A 17,530-nucleotide genomic window follows, 5' to 3' on the forward strand; every position below is an offset into this window, starting at 1 on the left:
TCAAACTTAGAAAAAAAAGTATATATACACATATATATATATATATATATATATATATATATATATATATATATATATATATATATATATAATACATTTGGTCCAGAGTCAGTAAATAAATGACAAACCATGAGCTCAAGGTAATGCCATATTTGTTCCACCAATCTTGAAAACAGAGAAACGATTATTGCCCCCTTCTTGCTTTCTCCCCCTTTTGCAACAGCAGCCTACCCTGCCGCCTATGCGCCAATCAGCCAAGCATTCCCCCAGCAGCCGACCATCATTCCCCAGCAACAGCGGGAAGGTAAGAGCGAGTGAACGCGCCCACCCAAGATAAAAGGTGATAATTGCTGTGTTCCATTCTAATGTTGCCGCACCGCTTTGAATTAGAAAAAGCAAGGAGGGAGGGGGCCTCGGAGCCGTCTCGGAGTATGAAGAATAAAAATAAAGTGAGAAAAAGGCTCTAAAAAGCATTAGTGACGAGACGAAAGTTACTCTGTCATTATTCAAAAAGTGAACTAATTCACACTCGGATTGCTTAATCAGTCCATTACAATGTATTTAAGTGGTTATAAATATTCATCAGATTAATTATCTGCATGCATAATCATTTACGCCATTACTAGAAGGAGCGTTCACATGCAAACCACATAGACACACCTGCACGGGCCTTGCCATCATTTATAATAAAAGAAAGGATGTACGCTTATATTAAATTACTATTTTTGACATAATTCCTCTGTCTCAATTATTCACCTGTATGATGATTGTATGTAGGAGACATTTTAGAGCGGCATGAATATTCGATGTAAGAGGTATGAAATGAAGTGCTTTCATAACCGTCTTGCAAAAAAACTTTGTTTACCACAGCAGGAGTGCGTGTAAGACTCTGTGTCCGGAAATTGAATCGGAGTGCTCTAATCGTCTACAAGCAGCTATTGAAACAGTCTCGATGAGTTTGCGGTCTAAAGAAAATGAGACAGTTTTGATTGGTTAAAAAAAAAGTGAAAATAACAACTAATAATAGATAGAAAAAATATATTTAAAATGTATCAAATTGTGACATATTTGGCCCAACGTCAGCAACTGTTTACTCCTTGTCTGAAAGTCTCCTTCGGATGTCACTCGTCTTGTCTGTGCTGTCTCCTCCCTTCACCAGGGCCGGAGGGCTGCAACCTGTTTATTTATCACCTGCCCCAGGAATTTGGTGACGCGGAGCTCATGCAAATGTTTCTCCCTTTTGGCAATGTCATCTCGGCGAAAGTCTTTGTGGACAGAGCGACCAATCAGAGCAAATGTTTCGGTGAGTTCAAAATCAACAGTGGGATGTGATGTGGGTAGGGGAGCAGTTTGGAATTATGTGCTTGGGTTTTGAAATCTTCTCATGCCCCTCGCTGCTTTCATGCAATTAGCATTTGCCTTTTATTTTCTTAATTCCCACTGTCTATCCTAATCAAGCTTCAATTAACATTTGAAAGGTAGTTTAAAGGGAGTGTTTAAAGCCATTGAGCGGGGGGTGGCTTCGTTGTCAATCCACCCAATCGGAGAAAGTTACAATGAGTAGACCTAATTACATTTGCTTTGACATCATAGTAGACGTCACGGTAGAGTTCTGGGTGTCCTAGCTGGGCCTCCAATATTATAGATTAGTGTAATGTATGTTTTTTGATCATTAATTGTCTAGAAGTTGTCGATTTGTTGTTAGTCGCTGTGGAAATGAAGCTACAGTGACTCTCCAAATGTGGCATTAGTACCATTAGTGGCAGCTCCCTCTGGTGGTATGCGAAAGAATCACTGCTTAAGTACCGATCACTTGTATTTAACTTTTTTGGTACGTATTTAATTTGTTTGTTTTTATTTCTGTATGCAATGCAATATATCTTTTTATTTGAACATTTCGGTCATTTTTTCTTGTTGTATATTTAAGTGTACCGTTTAAACTGCATAATATTTGACTGTCTTACAATTATAGTAAAAATACTTTAAGGTATAAACCCTGTGTGTTGTTTTTGATTAACACAGTATCTTTTAAATGGTTTAGTCCATACAACTACAGATTCTCCCAATAAAAATAACCATTAAAAAAAAAAAGTTTTCTTTTTAATCTGGTAAATCTGCTCAAATGCTAATCACTATTATAGTAGGTGATACTCGGTCACCAAAGTAACAATAGGAATGCTTTCCTACTTAATAGAAGCCTGTGAGCCCTTTGTGGTATTTTTATTTTTTTTTTAAATAAATCATCCAGTCCTATTCTACCACCCCTAATTAACAGCATCCCTCCCCGATTGCAACCCTTTTATCAGGGTGGAGCCCTTGCAGGTGGACTCCAAAAGCTTAAAGCGATAATAATAGACTAGTGTGGACCTTACTGTTGATTTAGTGGGACAGCCGCACCCAGGAGAGCGCACGGAAGACTCTCGGCATTGGCTTTCTTTCAGCATCTCTCCGACACGCTTGTCTGTGAGCCGCTCGGCAACCCCCACTCTCACTGTCCGTCACGCCGCGGGAGAAGATGAACTGTGGGGGGAAAACAAAACTGTGAATCTCAGGCAGTAATTAAAATAATGACAATCTAAAATAATAATAATATTAATGATAATAATAATAATAAATAACCAGGCTATTTTGTTGTATGTGAAGGTTTCCATGTTTTGATACTGTGGTTACAAGCTGTAGGCTAAGTCATGAACAAAGTAGACAAAAACTGTTTCCAAGAATATTTCTGCTTGAAATGTTGAAGTGCTTGAAGGGCAAAGTGTTAACACGAACGGCTATTACGTTCAACGGTACGCGCGCGTCACAATGAATAGTAAAGTGAAGTAGAAAAGTTTAAGAAAACTGACGAGAGTGAAGCTAAGTATTTCCATTCAAGTCTGAAAGCAGGTGCAGTCTTTCTTTAAAAAAAAAAGAGAAACTTTGTATTTCTATTTCTTTTTTTCCCAGAACATAATCTTGTCTCAACTATTTAAGTATACCAATTTCTATAGTGCTCATTTTTGGCATATAAATAAACTAAACAAAAGGTACTTTTCAAAAATTCTAAAAACATTAAAATTTTGGTTTTAATATATCACAGTAAAGCAAATTTCATATGGGTAAAATTGATTGAAGCAAGTGAATGCATTTGGGAAAATGAGCCAAAAGCCCCTTCACACTTCCTACGGCATCAATTCAACAAACTTTTGATATTCTGATTCCTTTCAAAGATCCCTTCTCAAACATGCACCAAATCAGCCCCCAAACTGTCTGGTGAAAACAGCCAATTAAATGATGTCCAGAAATTTCCCAGTAGCTTTTCTGACGTCCTCTAACAACACTTTGGCTCCTTTCTCCCCAACTTCCTATCACCCTTTTTTGGCATAATGTGAGGTATGGCGATTCATTAAATCCTGTGGGTAGGATCACAAATGTGTGAGTGTGTGTGTCGAGGGGGGATTTTTTTTTTTTTGGGTGGGGGGATCACTGCCAACTGACAGGCCCTTGCCTGCTCCGTTTGTTTAAAAGGTTTGTAAAAGCAGCAGCCTTATCTCATTCGCACTGACAAAAGCCTGCCCTCTACCCCCAAATTAAATTGGACCCGTAGCAGAGCGATGAAATCAGATGGCAGGCGGAAAATGCGCGCCGTCAATCACAGCCGTGTCTGATAAGAACGGGCACGGAGTCCCGGTGTGGAAACCTGTGCTCTCATTGCGCTGTGACACCCAGGTGATAACTCAGTGCTGCAGGCGTCTACATCCCGTAGCCCCCCCTCCCCCACCTGCCCGGATCACATCTCATCCCAACCTGATGCCCTTTACTTGCCTGCACGCTTTGTCACGTACGTTCAACATTCGCACGACAATAACGGATTTGCCGACAACATTGTCAAAAGCGTTCATGCCAACCTAGAAAAAATGACTGTTGACTCTAATGTGGACACCGCGGCTGTGGTTGCCGATAATATTTACGCTGTGAAGCAACACGAGTTAATGTGTCAACTACCGGGCCTCTTCTTTGGACGACAGCAGGTGCTCGATTTATAACATAGCTCCGGTGGTGACATGAAGCAAATACGTATGTACACAAGTCTGAATATGCCACAATCTATCATTACAAACAAACAAAACAAGCCCCACCGTCTTAGCCCAGGGGGAAAAAAAATGCTGGTGCTGGCGTTACACGCGAGCCATTTGTAACCTTATCGACTAAGATTCCACAAGATGCCACCAAAGCTCTGGATAATAAAATAAAAGTATTGGCGTCAAGGAAGTATCAGCTCTTTTGAGATCATTTGGAAAGCTTTGCCCAGGTTGTTAGCTAAAGTTGCAAACTCAACCCTTTGTGCTAAAATGAAGGGACGCTTGGTAAAAATGTGATTTTAAACCAAGTGTTACTTCTTTCAGATCTCTTTTCTATTTTCAAACCTTTTTATCTTTTTTTTTTTTCTGGGTTTACTATCACAGTTCCACTTTGAGTTTCCTATGCGGTCTTCTGTTTCATTGTATTATCTGCCTTATTAGCCTTTGTGCTATTTTATGTAATCTTTTCTTAATTCCCAAATTTTCAATTAATGTGCTGAAAAGACAAAACAAAGAGCTATTGTCATCTCATTGTTGCCAGTTAAAAGGGGCCTCCTTTCAAACGCCGTCTCATCTCGTCTTCCTCCTGTCAACCCTCTCCATCCCTGCCGATATTCCTTTTTCTTCCACTCTCCCATTCCCTTTTCTCCCCCCCCCCCCCCCCACCCCACCCTGCTACTCTGTGTTCTCGTCTCAGGCTTTGTGAGTTTTGATAACCCCTCGAGCGCCCAAGCTGCCATTCAGGCCATGAACGGCTTTCAAATAGGCATGAAGAGGCTGAAGGTGCAGCTAAAGCGGCCAAAGGACGCCAACCGACCTTACTGACTGGTCTACAGGCCTGATCAAGGTATGGTGACAGCTTAATATTAAAATGGTCAACTTTAAAAAAAAGATAAACACTCACAAAAGACATCAATACATCTTTTTCCATGAGCAACTAAATGTGTGGTGAATTTTTTCCCCTAAAAAGAAGGTTGAGAATCCCATTAGTAACTGCGGGATTTGTCAGTGTGAAATTGATGACATCATCAATATTCAACTGTGCATAATTACCTGACAACTGGAGACAGCGTTCACGATCAATGCGGGTTGTCGAGCGGACAAATCCACAAAAGCCGAACAGCCTTCAGAGACCATGTTGGCTTACAGGAACTACATTACAATGATGAAGCCACATCTCACACTTAAAAAAAAAAAGAGACCATGTTGGCTTACAGCAACTACATTACAATGATGAAACCACATCTCACAAACAACAACAAAAAAAAATGTCAGTAGAGTATCCAAACTGCACATTTTCAATAATTTCTAGATTCGACAATTGTTTTCTGAGCTTTGGGGTATTTTCCTGTCTATAATAATAAATAATAAATACAAGGTTCAAAGGTTCACACCTTAACCAAAATAGGCATTTGGTCCAAAATGCCACATTTTAAAAATCGATTCCAACCTTCTATTAACTTTATCAAAGTTTTGCAGCAACTGCTGCATTTTTGGCCTTCAATACAATCTCCATAATAATGAAAAAATCTATAATTCAACTTCAATATTGTTTCTCTCTGGTTTAAAAAGAAATAAAGAAAACTTTAAAAAAAAACTTTTATATGCTGATAAATTCCAAGACCCATTGTATTCCTCTCTAATACCTCATTTTGGTTGGGCAATTTTTAATAAGAAAAAAAGATCAAGCAGAGTTCTCTTCCAACGGAAAGAAGCCACTCATAAATTGTGTTTCTGTGCAGAAAAGATAAAAATGAAATAAATAAAGCAAGAAAGAAAGGGAAAAAAGTGCAGCCCTCACCGTGTGGCCGACCTCATCGCAAACAATGCAAGGCAAATCCAATTACTGTAGACAGGAGGGTTTCTGAAATATGCATTTCTGCCTTCAGGGTTATCTTTGTGTATATACAAAAAAAGAGCAAAAAAACATCAATTCATCCTTTTCAGTTTTCACAAGTTTTCGATGAATCTTTCTCCGCCATCACAAAGGGAAGCAAGAAACAACTTTCTATGGTGGCATGCTGATAATTATTTGTCCTTTCTATTTAACATGTCAATCCTGTTCTTTTGTGTTTTTGTTTTGCCAATCATTGTGATGCATAACAATAATAATAAGAGAAGCAGGTGCCTTTTTACCCACCAACCAAAAAGTCATTTTAATGCTCACTGTGTTAAAACCTCACAAAATGCAGACAGTGTAGTACGACTTTTGAAGCTTCATATTTGCTTCATGAACCAGCTTTCTTTTTTTTACTCTTCTTGCTGTCACCGTTGATTCAAAGAAAGATATGGAAAAATTGAATGTGTTTTCATCTCCATTGAACAGGGAGTGCCATCTAGAGGGCTTAGCAAACACAACAAGTGCTTCATGAATCATTTTTGAGCTTCATTTGCCTGTCACATTGGTGCTTTCACTTGTATCCATTTTTCTGGGTCACTATTTCCTCACATTCACAGTGTTTCCTCAAGCAAGCTATTATTTGTGTTTTTACATGAAAGTCTTTGCAAAAAGGACCTTTTTCCAAATGCAATCAACAGTTGTTTAGCGGCAAGATGGGTTGACGCGGAGATGACCCTCCCGTGTTTGCGGCCAATTAAATCTTGCTGAGAGCGCGGGCAAATGTTGACACTCCACTTCTCTGTGGATTTCCATCTGCACAGGCCTCACTCATGCAAGATTGTTTTGTTTGCCCAACACCAGAATCACTTCTCATTTATTTATTTATGAGGCTGCAAACCGATTACATTGTGGCAACAGAGCAGCTAGCGGCACCACCTAGTCCAAAAATATTAACACCATACCCGAGCCATATTGAACGCATCCTGTTGGCAACAGGATAATCCTGTTATTTTTGGGGGCGGGGCATGAAGTGTTTGCATGCCTGGATCAGATTTGCTGTGAAAAAAGGTTCTTTCTTTTCAAGTTTCCAGTCTGGCCAGGTCAAAACATGATAAGGCTAAGTCAATTTCAGTGAGATCTCTCAAAGGCAGGTGACTCTGCCCTTTCTTTTGTCTAGCCAGATGCACCCACGGGACCGTCTGCGCTGGGTGGGGAGGGCACCACAGGCGCCTTTGTGGCTCAAAGTACTCTTAGTCACCTTTTATGGAGGTGTTTACGAAATGTGAGGTGAGGGAATCTGCAACAAATGCAGTAGGAGCACAAAGGTCAAATGCAATCCACTCTAGATCATGTTCCAACTCTGGCTCTTTGTGTTTTGAAGCAAAAATACCAATAGAAAGTCAGGGGAATAGATAAGAAAATAACCTTGACGCTAATTTCTATTGTAACAAAGTTTTGGTGGCTTCTTGTGGAATCGCGCAACGGGCTCTATTTTAGTGGAGAATGTAAGTCGTGCCCGGCAGAGGCAGTTTTGACCAATTGTTCCGCAGGTCGGCATACTGAGAGAGGGAAGTCTGCGCTACTCTGGGAGTTGTCGCTGCAGACTTCAACCCCTTTAAATGTTTGGCACTAGCCACGCAATAGAGTATCATTACGGTGACCGTGCATTTGCGTCGTGATTTGGGTACTTGGAGACCCACCTGTGCCAAAGCCATGGCACAATCTTGAGAAGTTATCTATGAGTAGAAATCTTGATTTGAGGAAAAAGACCTCACAAAAAGTCCAATACAAAACATGACACAAACCCTTCGACCCAATTTCAGACATATTTAGTTAGAACTGTACAAACTTTAGAACAATAAACTTTAGAGGTAACATGAACAAAAGTTATTCCCGGATGTTGTTAGCATAGAAAATAAAACAAAACCCCATTAAATACATTGATCTTGTGCTTTGGTAGACATAGAGCTCAAGCCACAGCTTGCCTCCAGATCAGAATCCATAATCAGAACCGTTGGTCGTTTGTATGCCACTAATGGCAGGCCTGGATTTGACTAACATCTAAAAATTAGATCTATTATGAACGATAACAAGCTCATTTTACTGGAGGCAGACGGTAGAACAAAGAATGTCTGGCCGCGAGTTTGCATCGGCGAGTTGCGGCCTTTCATGTTCGCTCTTTCGCAGAGCAATTTGCTGTGATATCGCAGCCTTTCTTCACCCACATCATAGCTCCCAACATATTAGAGATAAACTAGATATTTTATGTCCAAATCTCCCGCGCATGGATACATTATCTGTAATGTCTCAACACAAAGGCAAGAGCGGTGTCTCATGGGCTGTCTCTTGCCAACAAATAACTGAAATAACTAAAAAAGATGTGCCAGATGTATCGTCCGCACAAAGGCATCGCTAACTAGCAAGGAGAAAAGATGGTTGAAAATAACTAAGAAGGTGATACAAATCTTTGGTACATAAACCCAGTTAATAACTTTGACGTCTATAACCGTCTTTGGCACTGAATGAGTTAAGCAGTTCATAATTATACTAATTTGATTTTACCCCCTCCCATTTGTGTGTCATGTCATGCTCGTCAATCGGTCTGTGCGATCAATTTTTCGCTCTGTGTGTCGTAGGATGAAGGGCCCACAACACCTTATTTCCACAAGTGCAGTCAAAGACTCCTTGCTCTTCTACATATCACGACGGACAGGTGGTCCCTTAATCCCACTGGAATCCCACTGGAAGATTGGGTGACTGAGTGAAGAATCCCAATTTTTTATTTTCCTCCATTTTTTGGCAAATGCCTTTTTTTTTGTCTTATCAATCCCTGTTTCTTTTATTTATGAATTAATTTATTTTTGGCTTAGGCATCCGCAGGAAGCAGATTTTTTGCAAAGACCAACTTTTTGCTGCTCTTTTTTAGACATGATGAGTTGAAAAGAAGGAAAAAAACATTCATAGACTCATTATGCTCAAAGCATGCATACCATCAACACGCATACAAACAAGATGCTATAGCTAACGAAAATTACAAAAAAAAACATTGTAAATAAGTGCAAATGCCAATTCAAGTACTGAAGCAAATACACACACATACATGCAAGCAAACACGTACACACACCAGCCTGCTGCCATTTTGGTTTTTGTGCCTACACAGACGTTGTGTGCTCTGTGACAGGGCCGAGCACTGGATGGATGATGATGACAAAGAAGAGGAAGAATCCAGGATAATTTACATGCATCATTCCTTAGGAAATAGGGACCAAAGGACTAAAAAAAAAAAAAAACGCTTTTTAAACAAATATATAAATATATAAATATATATTTAAAAAAACTCATACCTTGTAGCTACAACTATTACTCTTAGTCAAAAAAGTAACAAAAAAAAATCATTAAATCAATATCCAGTGGCCTACTGTAATAAAAGAAAATGGACTTTATGTATTGAAGAAAAAAAACATGGAATTGTAGTGTAGGGGCTGTTTTTTTTGTTTGCTCTGGATGCTAATCGGGCACCAAGTTGTATCATAGTGAAGTGGGTAAAGAAAAAAAAAATGTAGATTTGCTCATTTTTCCTGTTGTTAAAAAAATACTTGAAGTTGCAATGGTGAAGGACAAGAAGAAATGAACAATGGACAGTGCTGTTTACGACACTGGATACTGCGCTCATCACGATGTCCAAGGCACCGCAAAAAGGAGAGACCGATTCCCGGAAAGGGCAAAAGAATGAACTAACTCGTGCCTGCGGTGGACAGAGTGCAGACACTCAAGGCTCCTCCTTAGCCGATACGTTCAAGCGACAATCCACTGTAAAAGACCAAGCAACACGGACCCCCGGGCGCCTTTTGGATTTTTTTTTTTCTGTTCCTTTTTGTATTGCGCAACGTGAAAAGCAAAGTGGTTCAATGAAGGGCGGCAAATAATACAAGGATTTTGAGGGAACAGGAAAGCTACTGAAACTGCCAGAAGAATGAAAACAAAATTTCCACCAAGTGGTATAGTTCAGTTTGCCACGGTATGGTTCTGTAAACACTGACGGCCATGAGGCAGCCACAATTAATTAACTAATTAATAATTAAATAAATTAGGGCCCAGTTCTGTGTGCAAACAGTATCTATAAATAAATCTGATTTGCAAGCCATATTTTTTCCTGTTCTATCTTCTGTATAAACAAAATGGACATGTAATGGGACGACTAATAAACATCTTTTCTAAATTGAGCTTTGAGGATGCGAGGAAATAAATTTCGGAAAGCTACGAACCTGAAATTCATGTCTCCCGCTGCTGTTTGCTGAAAGAATGTTGGGTTGCATTCATAAAAACTCACACAATAATTTCCCATCCATACCGAACTGAACTGAACAATACTGCTTGGTGGATACATAAAATAAGTTGTATAGTTGTGTCCAACGTCCCGTCAAAAAGAACCAATAATGTTATTATATGAACTACCTATAAATGTTAAGACATAATAAGACCAACAGAATTACACATCCGAAACATTCCACTGTGAACATGCTTCTCGACCTACTTTCTTGGTAACAATCCATGTCAATTCCCCCAAAAAGCTGAAGACACGTCATAAAATGCCAACTTGTAAATTAGCTCTGGCTCTGAACGTTCCCCAATTTGCTCAGTTGGAACGTCGCAACGATTCGATCAACAGTGGAGGATGGCAGGCAGTAAGAGGAACGGAGGTGGGAGGGGGGGAGTGAGTAAACATCCTTCAAAGTAATGCTGCGAGGATGAAGCCCAAACACTATAAAAATAGAAGGTGTAACCAAGCTCCTGGTGACAAGCACCATATATCTGTTCTGCGGGTCCTACAAAAAGAAAATAGGATTAAAGCGTTCAGAAAGCTTGGTCCAAAACAGTTGGAGTATTAAATCCCATTGTCTCTCAAGAATATAAGACCAAAACCAGATTTATTGCAAACAACTGATAATGTGCTACAGATTTGTAGATTCATTGTGATAAAGCACAAGTTGCCAAGATAGTGTCAAAACCCCTTTGCTCAGTTCTGCTCATATCAATTATCCCCTGTCCTCCTTATTGCACTGTAATCACCAGCTTTTATCCAGCAACAGTTTAAAAAGAGAAATATCACCAGGATATTTACAGGGACCAAATGATGAGTAGTGGCGGATATTTCCTTGGATGACACAGGAAAGATTAGCCAAAATGACGTTTGTGCCTACCCTTACATTTGAGAGTTGGCCCGAGATTAGCAACACTGCCAAAATATCCCCAAAGACAAGATAGCTGATGTGGTATAAAATATTTTCATGTCCTAGCTCAAACTGTTTTATATTATTGATGGACCAAAATTTCAGCAAAAGTTAATCCACGATTGTAGTGCATCAATAATAATTTTTGAATTGTGGAGAATCCATAATATTTTTCATTTGACATTTTATAGAGTCAGACAAAGATAACATAACTATGAGGCCAATTTTCCTTCTAATTCAAAATGATTGAGGAACAAAACATTGATTAATAGACACCCTGACACAATCATTGCAAAAATGTGGCATCTAATTGAAAAACTAAACCTGAAATGGACACCTCATATAATCCCAGGGCTGACACAATTTCCCCACAACACACCTATAAAGCAGACAGCATCTGTATATATTTATGATTGAGTTTAAAAAGAAAGTTCTTCCAGTAGCAATAGTTGTCAACACTGATACTGAGGAAATTACAGACTAGGAAAAAAAAACAGCCTAACAAACAAAAGCCACCTCTAAAAAAAAAAATCAATTCCTTGTACTCTCTGCAGTTGAAAGAATAAACATCCCCTGCCACAATATGAGAAAATGCGGTCCTATTTCTCCGTCTTTGATTTGCTATCATGAAGCAGGGAGTCAAACAAAGCAGTGCTCTGCAAAGTGTTTCTTGTTCATAAGAGGCAGAACTAATTGATGGCAAATCTAATGCTCCATAAGCAATGAAATTTCCCGTGCTTGCTTTGGCCTCACATCGCAGCGATCACGAAACCTCACAAGACGACTCTCGCAGGATGCCGTTGTAGTTCCCAGTGGCAGGTTGTGCACCCGAGTGAGCTGACACCCACGCTAGCCTATCACGTTGCTGACTAACCAGTGCTGAATTTACGATATGTAATATCCTACAGCGAGGTGAAATGAAAGCGTTACATAGGCAGCTGGAAACTTTCAACAAAGATAGTCTGTATTACTTTTTACTCCCTTGAGGACACACTTTTTAAAGTGATGGGTAGTAAAAACAGAAAAAGCCGGGTAGGTTTTTTTTTTCCCACCGAAAAGTACATCTACCTGTATGATGGAATATTCATACTCTGAGTCTGAGTCACTCAAAATGACAAAAGATGTGTCCATGTCTACACAGGTATAAAAACAAAAAAACAAAAAACAAAAAAAAGTAACCATTATAGATATTTTCAAACTTCAACCTAAAAGAGCATTTCATGATTATGACAAGGCAACAGAGATCATTATTCCCAATTAGAAATGAAAATGCCAAACTAATAACAATGGCCAAATTGAGTAAGTAATTAGTGTATCCTTCTAATGAGGCAAAGTAATTCTTTAATTAATGGAACATGCATCAATCTGATGTAAAGTACAGAAACCAGCACCACAGTAGAAAGCACACTTCTGCCATTTAGCATATCCAAGTAACTTTGTGGACACTCAGGAGGGTCCAGCTAAACAAAAAATAATGACTAACCCAAACTATTCTTCAGAAAATGCTGAAATATGGGAAATAATTTCCTGGAAAATCGGGGAATACCAAAAAGTCATTTATTTCGCCTGGCACCAGGGTGGTCCAGACAGATTTCAGTGGGGCAACGCCCCAGTAGCCCCACCTCTAGCTCCACCAGTGAATAGAACACCTATAGTTGGAACTTCTCTTATATGGATCATCACCAACATTATTCAGGTTGTTATTCATCAGATTAATTACCCTACAAAAAATAAAATAATTTTATCAAGCCCATTTAGCTCATAAAGATAAATATCCAGGTCCATGTGGACACAACCTAAAGTATTGCCTATTTTATATATCTTTTAGTTAGAAGTGCACCTTTAACTGTTGAGATCTTCTCTAACCAATGTCGGCCATATCAACCAGTCTCCAACACTCACCCTAAAATAGTAGAGATTGTCAAGGAAAGGAAGTGAAATGTAATTGACTGAAAGTCTAGCGATGATTAAAGTCACCTATTGGGACAGAAGGGAAAAATGAATGCTTCTCATTTAAGAGCTGCTTCCAGACTGATCTTTTCAGTCATCTCACTCCAGTTGTTACTGGTGTGGAAATGAGATTTTTTAGATGGAAATAGGCACAGGGTGGTGGTCGTCGAGAGGGGGGGGGGCTGAAACCTGAAAACTCCAAATCACTCCTGATACTCAGGGCATCAGGCGCGATGATGTCATGATTAGTGGAGAGGTTCCGAGCCTCGCCTCACCGCCTCACCCTGAGATGGGAGATCGCATCCCATTACTGTGATGGCGATGAACTATCTAATTCCTATCAAGCAGTCACGAGTTTAACAATAAACGAGATTACAGTATAGTTTAAGACAATAATGCACAAAGTCACGAGGGATGTACGATCGATCATGCTTGACTCTGTACGATAACGAGTGGTTTTTGTGTTATTTCTTCATGTAAATAGCCTATAAAATACAAAATTAGAGAGATTGTACAGTAGTGTGCTCTGAAAAGCTCCACTCTCTGGTACAACGATGTCATTTGATACACCACAGCAGTGCTGGGATCTGCGGGTCATTTTTCAGTCCCTCAACTTTTGTTGTCTTACTTTTCCAAATGCTGGCATAAGTAACACAAGAGGTTAAGTCCACCCTAGTTTGGATATGGTTGCAGTGAATCATGGGGACGTGTTGTACATTTGTGGAAATTGATACCAGAACTCCAGCTCATGTTCTTAATCTGCTTTGAAACATTATAAAGCAGTAATGGACCTAAGAAGAAGAAGGGGACAAGGAAGTGACAAATTATTGAAGAAATATGTCGCCTTCCATGACTCTTGACCACACTGCTGCTACATCTCTCTTGTACATACAATATAGCTTATTTTTCAATTTTGTTCAGCCTTCTTTATGGGCTTACGTACAATATCTCATGTTGAAAAGGTAAAAAAAAAAAACTAAAAAAAAACCAACTAAATAATGTATTTCAGTCAAATAAAGAGAAGGAACCTATGGAGTAATTTTAACAAAAAAATGAATAGATAATACAATAATTTTATTTCTTGTACAGTGTTTCACAAGGATTTTATACTCATGTTGGAAAATCGGTGATTTCTCCAATGTTTTCCTGAGCTAGGATGGATTAATTATCATGAAGTTTATTATGATTATGATTTTTTTATTTATTTATATTTTTCAGGCTGCATATGTATTTAGGAAAAAAATCTTTAAGAGATTCCGCATGCTAACAGCTCTTGGATCAATAATAAACTGGACAAAATGCACTTATGGTTACTGGTCAAGTGGAATCAAGGAGGAAACACACTCTTTCTTGCTTATGTCACTTTTGGGGACCTGCAGACTTCTCACCCCCATAAGCCGGCCTTTATTAAAAAAAAAAAATGTTTAGCATTTTTACCCTTGTTAGATGTTTCCATTTGTCCTCTTTGGAAAAGGAGTCCACGAAAGACAGCAAAATCAACAAAAACCCACCAACATCAAAACCTATGCTGTAACCTTGGAATTACCCTATGGATGAATTGTCTTTGTTTGATTCTGTTTCATTTCTTAAGGGCTGGTGGTTTGTCACATCTCATCTATTCGGTGTTTACATTCTTGATTTCTCATATGTTGTGGCGAGGGTTTTGCCTCCCAACCGCAATACACTGGAGATGTTGATTTGCCAATGTGACGAGGGAGTTCTGCCTTAAACCTAGCTTATTCCCCACTGTTCTTTCTCTCTCTCTCCCTCTCTCTCTCTCCTACCTTCTCACCCTCTTTGTCTATCTCTCAGTCTCTCGCGGTACTACCTGTGAACACTGCTTGGACACCCTGTATTGTAAAAATGGGGAGACACCAAATCCCAAAAGTCAAAGAAACCTGCTGTTTAATTTACCTCAAGCCCATCCGTTGCATGAATGAGAACATCTCCATCACCATTGGTTACCAGGACCAAAATATAGAACTCAGAAGGCTGAGCAGTTTGCGCCAACTGAGAATCCAATCAGAGCCTTCAAAGAACTCAAACTGAGACACTAGTAGTTTTTGCCTCATGGGTTTTTCTATCATGAGTCATTCCCATTTTTGCTAATCCTATTCATACATTTTCATGCATTTATACAAATTAGCAATGAATGAAATTGTAAAATTCCATGACTCGAACGAATAGCATTTTTTGATTTATTTTTGAAACAGAGATGTAATTTGAATCAATGTTGGCTCTGGTCCGATTCCCCTGGTTTTGGAGTGATATCCTCCCCATAGTGCTCCTGAACGCTGTAGTTCTCTAGTTCATTATATTCTGCTTAGACTAAAATAAAGCACAGACCTGTAGAAAAATGATCACCCGCTTTGTCCTTTTTATTCCTTCATATTGCAGAGGTTGATGTCATATTTAAGAATGAAATCGGATCCACCACGCATCTGCTTCGATCAAAGCCACCAAAATCGCCTTACACCACCTGCGCCACAACTTAGACCTGATTTTCTGGTCTAAAGTCTAGTCTAATTATTGTCAGCCAATTGTTAGGTGTGCCAAAATCTCCTTACACCACCTGCGCCACAACTTCGACCTGATCTTACTTAGCTGGTCTAAAGTCTGATTATTGTCACACGCAAACACTTACACTTACGTCACTTGTCTTGCATGTCAGACATGTCATTGACTAACACGGCAGAATACTAAATCAGATGAATTAGTCAGTGGAAAGTTATTGGAAAAAAAGGGGCGAATAAAGCATAATAAATGTGAGGGAGATTGGAAGGAGGGCAGAATGAATTGATTAAAGGGAAATGGATCGTCATCTCTCGTTATTGTGGCATTACCGCAGAACGGGGAACCAGGTGCAATAGGTCCCCGCCTACATAACAAGTGGGAGGTCAATTGATTAATCATGCTGCATTTTATTGATGTAGACTGCATGGCAAAGGAGAAGAAAGGTCACATTGAAAGCTTTTGTTTAGTTTCCTTTTAATGGCCCTTTGTCTCCACCTTACTCAATAATCCCAATATTTAACATTTAAAGTAGAGGTCAGGCTAGGCCGGCAGGTTCCTGATTTTCCAGTTAGAATTGATTGTGAATCTAAATCACGGTTGGCGTAAATGCTTTGTCTCAAGCAAGTCACTCAAGAACAGGAGAAACCTTCCAAAAAGGCCTGAGTCTTGGAGCTAATCTAATGTATCACAAGGTTGGTAGGTAGGATTTGCTGGTTCTTGGCGAAATATAAATCAACCAGTTCCTTCAGCCACAACTGCCCCATCACGGTGGAAACATCTAAACTCCCTTCGACAGTTATTGTTCCCTGAATGGGGCGTTCCACCCCAGGGGACATCAATGACCAAAGCATGCCTGAGACACTGCTCATAATTTCTTGTTTATGGCCCTCCGTGGTGTATCTGTGCCATAGCATTGGTGTGGAAACAGATTTACGGTTGCTAAATTTGCAGGTGATAAAAAAAGGGGAAAAAAAGGCCAAAGACGAGGCCACTAACTCCCGGCTATTCACGTCTCGATTCCCGCGCTCCAGTCTCTGGAGAGCCTCTCCATTGTGAGGGAAGGCGATCCATGATTCCACACGACAAACTGGATTTTTCCTCGAGTGAGTCTTGCTGAATTATTTTGGTCCCTTCGATTGAATCTGCAACCCCGGGAGAATTTCCCTCCACTGTTGCTTTTGAGCCGTAAGCCTCAATGGCCAACCGATGTCGATACTCAATCTACGGCGTGGCCCCTGAAGCTGAATGAGAAATACTAACAGGGGCGGTTTGTTTGTCTCCAGGAGGGAGGGGGGGGGTACACAGAACAAGACCCTTTTGACAGCTCCATTTTTCCAATCTTTGGGAGTTGGGGATAATCAAGGAGTATGGATTGGACAGAAGAACAGAGTGCTGTCTTTATCCGTGTTTGACTTGTAACAAAAAGGAGTGACGGATTTTTTCTATGGCTTATTTTGGAGAGCTGGCTTTACGTAGTCGCTTTGTGACGACTGTCATTGTGATGCTATTCATCGTTTTGATTCCAATGCAATTTTCTGAATTTACAATCGGCCTCTTACCAATTATAAAATAATACGATTCGATTCACTCCATTCATGATGCAATTTTCTTCAATTGTGGTACAATTCACACCGGTTCTGATACAGTAAGAGTCAGTGTAATTTGAAGGAGGTACAGTTGCCGAAATTTAATAACATCATGAATTGATGCACTTGGGTTTCACGGTGTTCACTTTTTAACTTTCCATGTTTCCTTTTTTCTCGATAAATCGACAACACAGACGAAGTTGCTAGGTTTCGAAATGTAACAGAGGACGAAAAAACGGATGGGATATTTGTATTTGGACAGATGGTCTTCAATTTTAATTAGACCATCCAAGTTGTTCCACATATGAAGGAGATGAGATATTTGAAAAAGTGTCCCTTGAACCGTGT

At 39.6% G+C, this 17,530-nt stretch overlaps 2 protein-coding genes across 4 annotated transcripts in view; one reads left to right on the forward strand and one right to left on the reverse strand.

The window, feature by feature from the left end:
* The window catches only part of celf6 (CUGBP Elav-like family member 6), a 97,399-nt gene extending 88,383 nt beyond the window's left edge, over positions 1 to 9,016 (forward strand). The window contains exons 10-13 of one of the 2 annotated variants that reach the window (XM_061277539.1): positions 224 to 304; positions 1,160 to 1,303; positions 4,759 to 4,908; positions 8,538 to 9,016. In XM_061277539.1, the coding sequence (XP_061133523.1) occupies positions 224 to 304; positions 1,160 to 1,303; positions 4,759 to 4,886 (353 nt within the window). In that variant the 3' untranslated portion in view covers positions 4,887 to 4,908; positions 8,538 to 9,016. Of the gene's footprint in view, positions 1 to 223; positions 305 to 1,159; positions 1,969 to 4,758; positions 4,909 to 8,537 lie in introns of those variants that run through there. The other variant, XM_061277540.1, reaches the window with a different exon arrangement.
* Positions 1 to 17,530, reverse strand: part of slc12a4 (solute carrier family 12 member 4) — a 193,819-nt gene that overhangs the window by 125,537 nt on the left and 50,752 nt on the right. For both annotated transcript variants that reach the window (XR_009714296.1, XR_009714295.1), the window contains exon 23: positions 2,373 to 2,520. The gene's annotated coding sequence lies outside the window, so the exon portion shown is untranslated. The remainder of the gene's footprint in view (positions 1 to 2,372; positions 2,521 to 17,530) is intronic.

This window comes from Syngnathus typhle, linkage group LG4, assembly GCF_033458585.1.
Source record: "Syngnathus typhle isolate RoL2023-S1 ecotype Sweden linkage group LG4, RoL_Styp_1.0, whole genome shotgun sequence".
NCBI classification, from domain to species: domain Eukaryota; kingdom Metazoa; phylum Chordata; class Actinopteri; order Syngnathiformes; family Syngnathidae; genus Syngnathus; species Syngnathus typhle.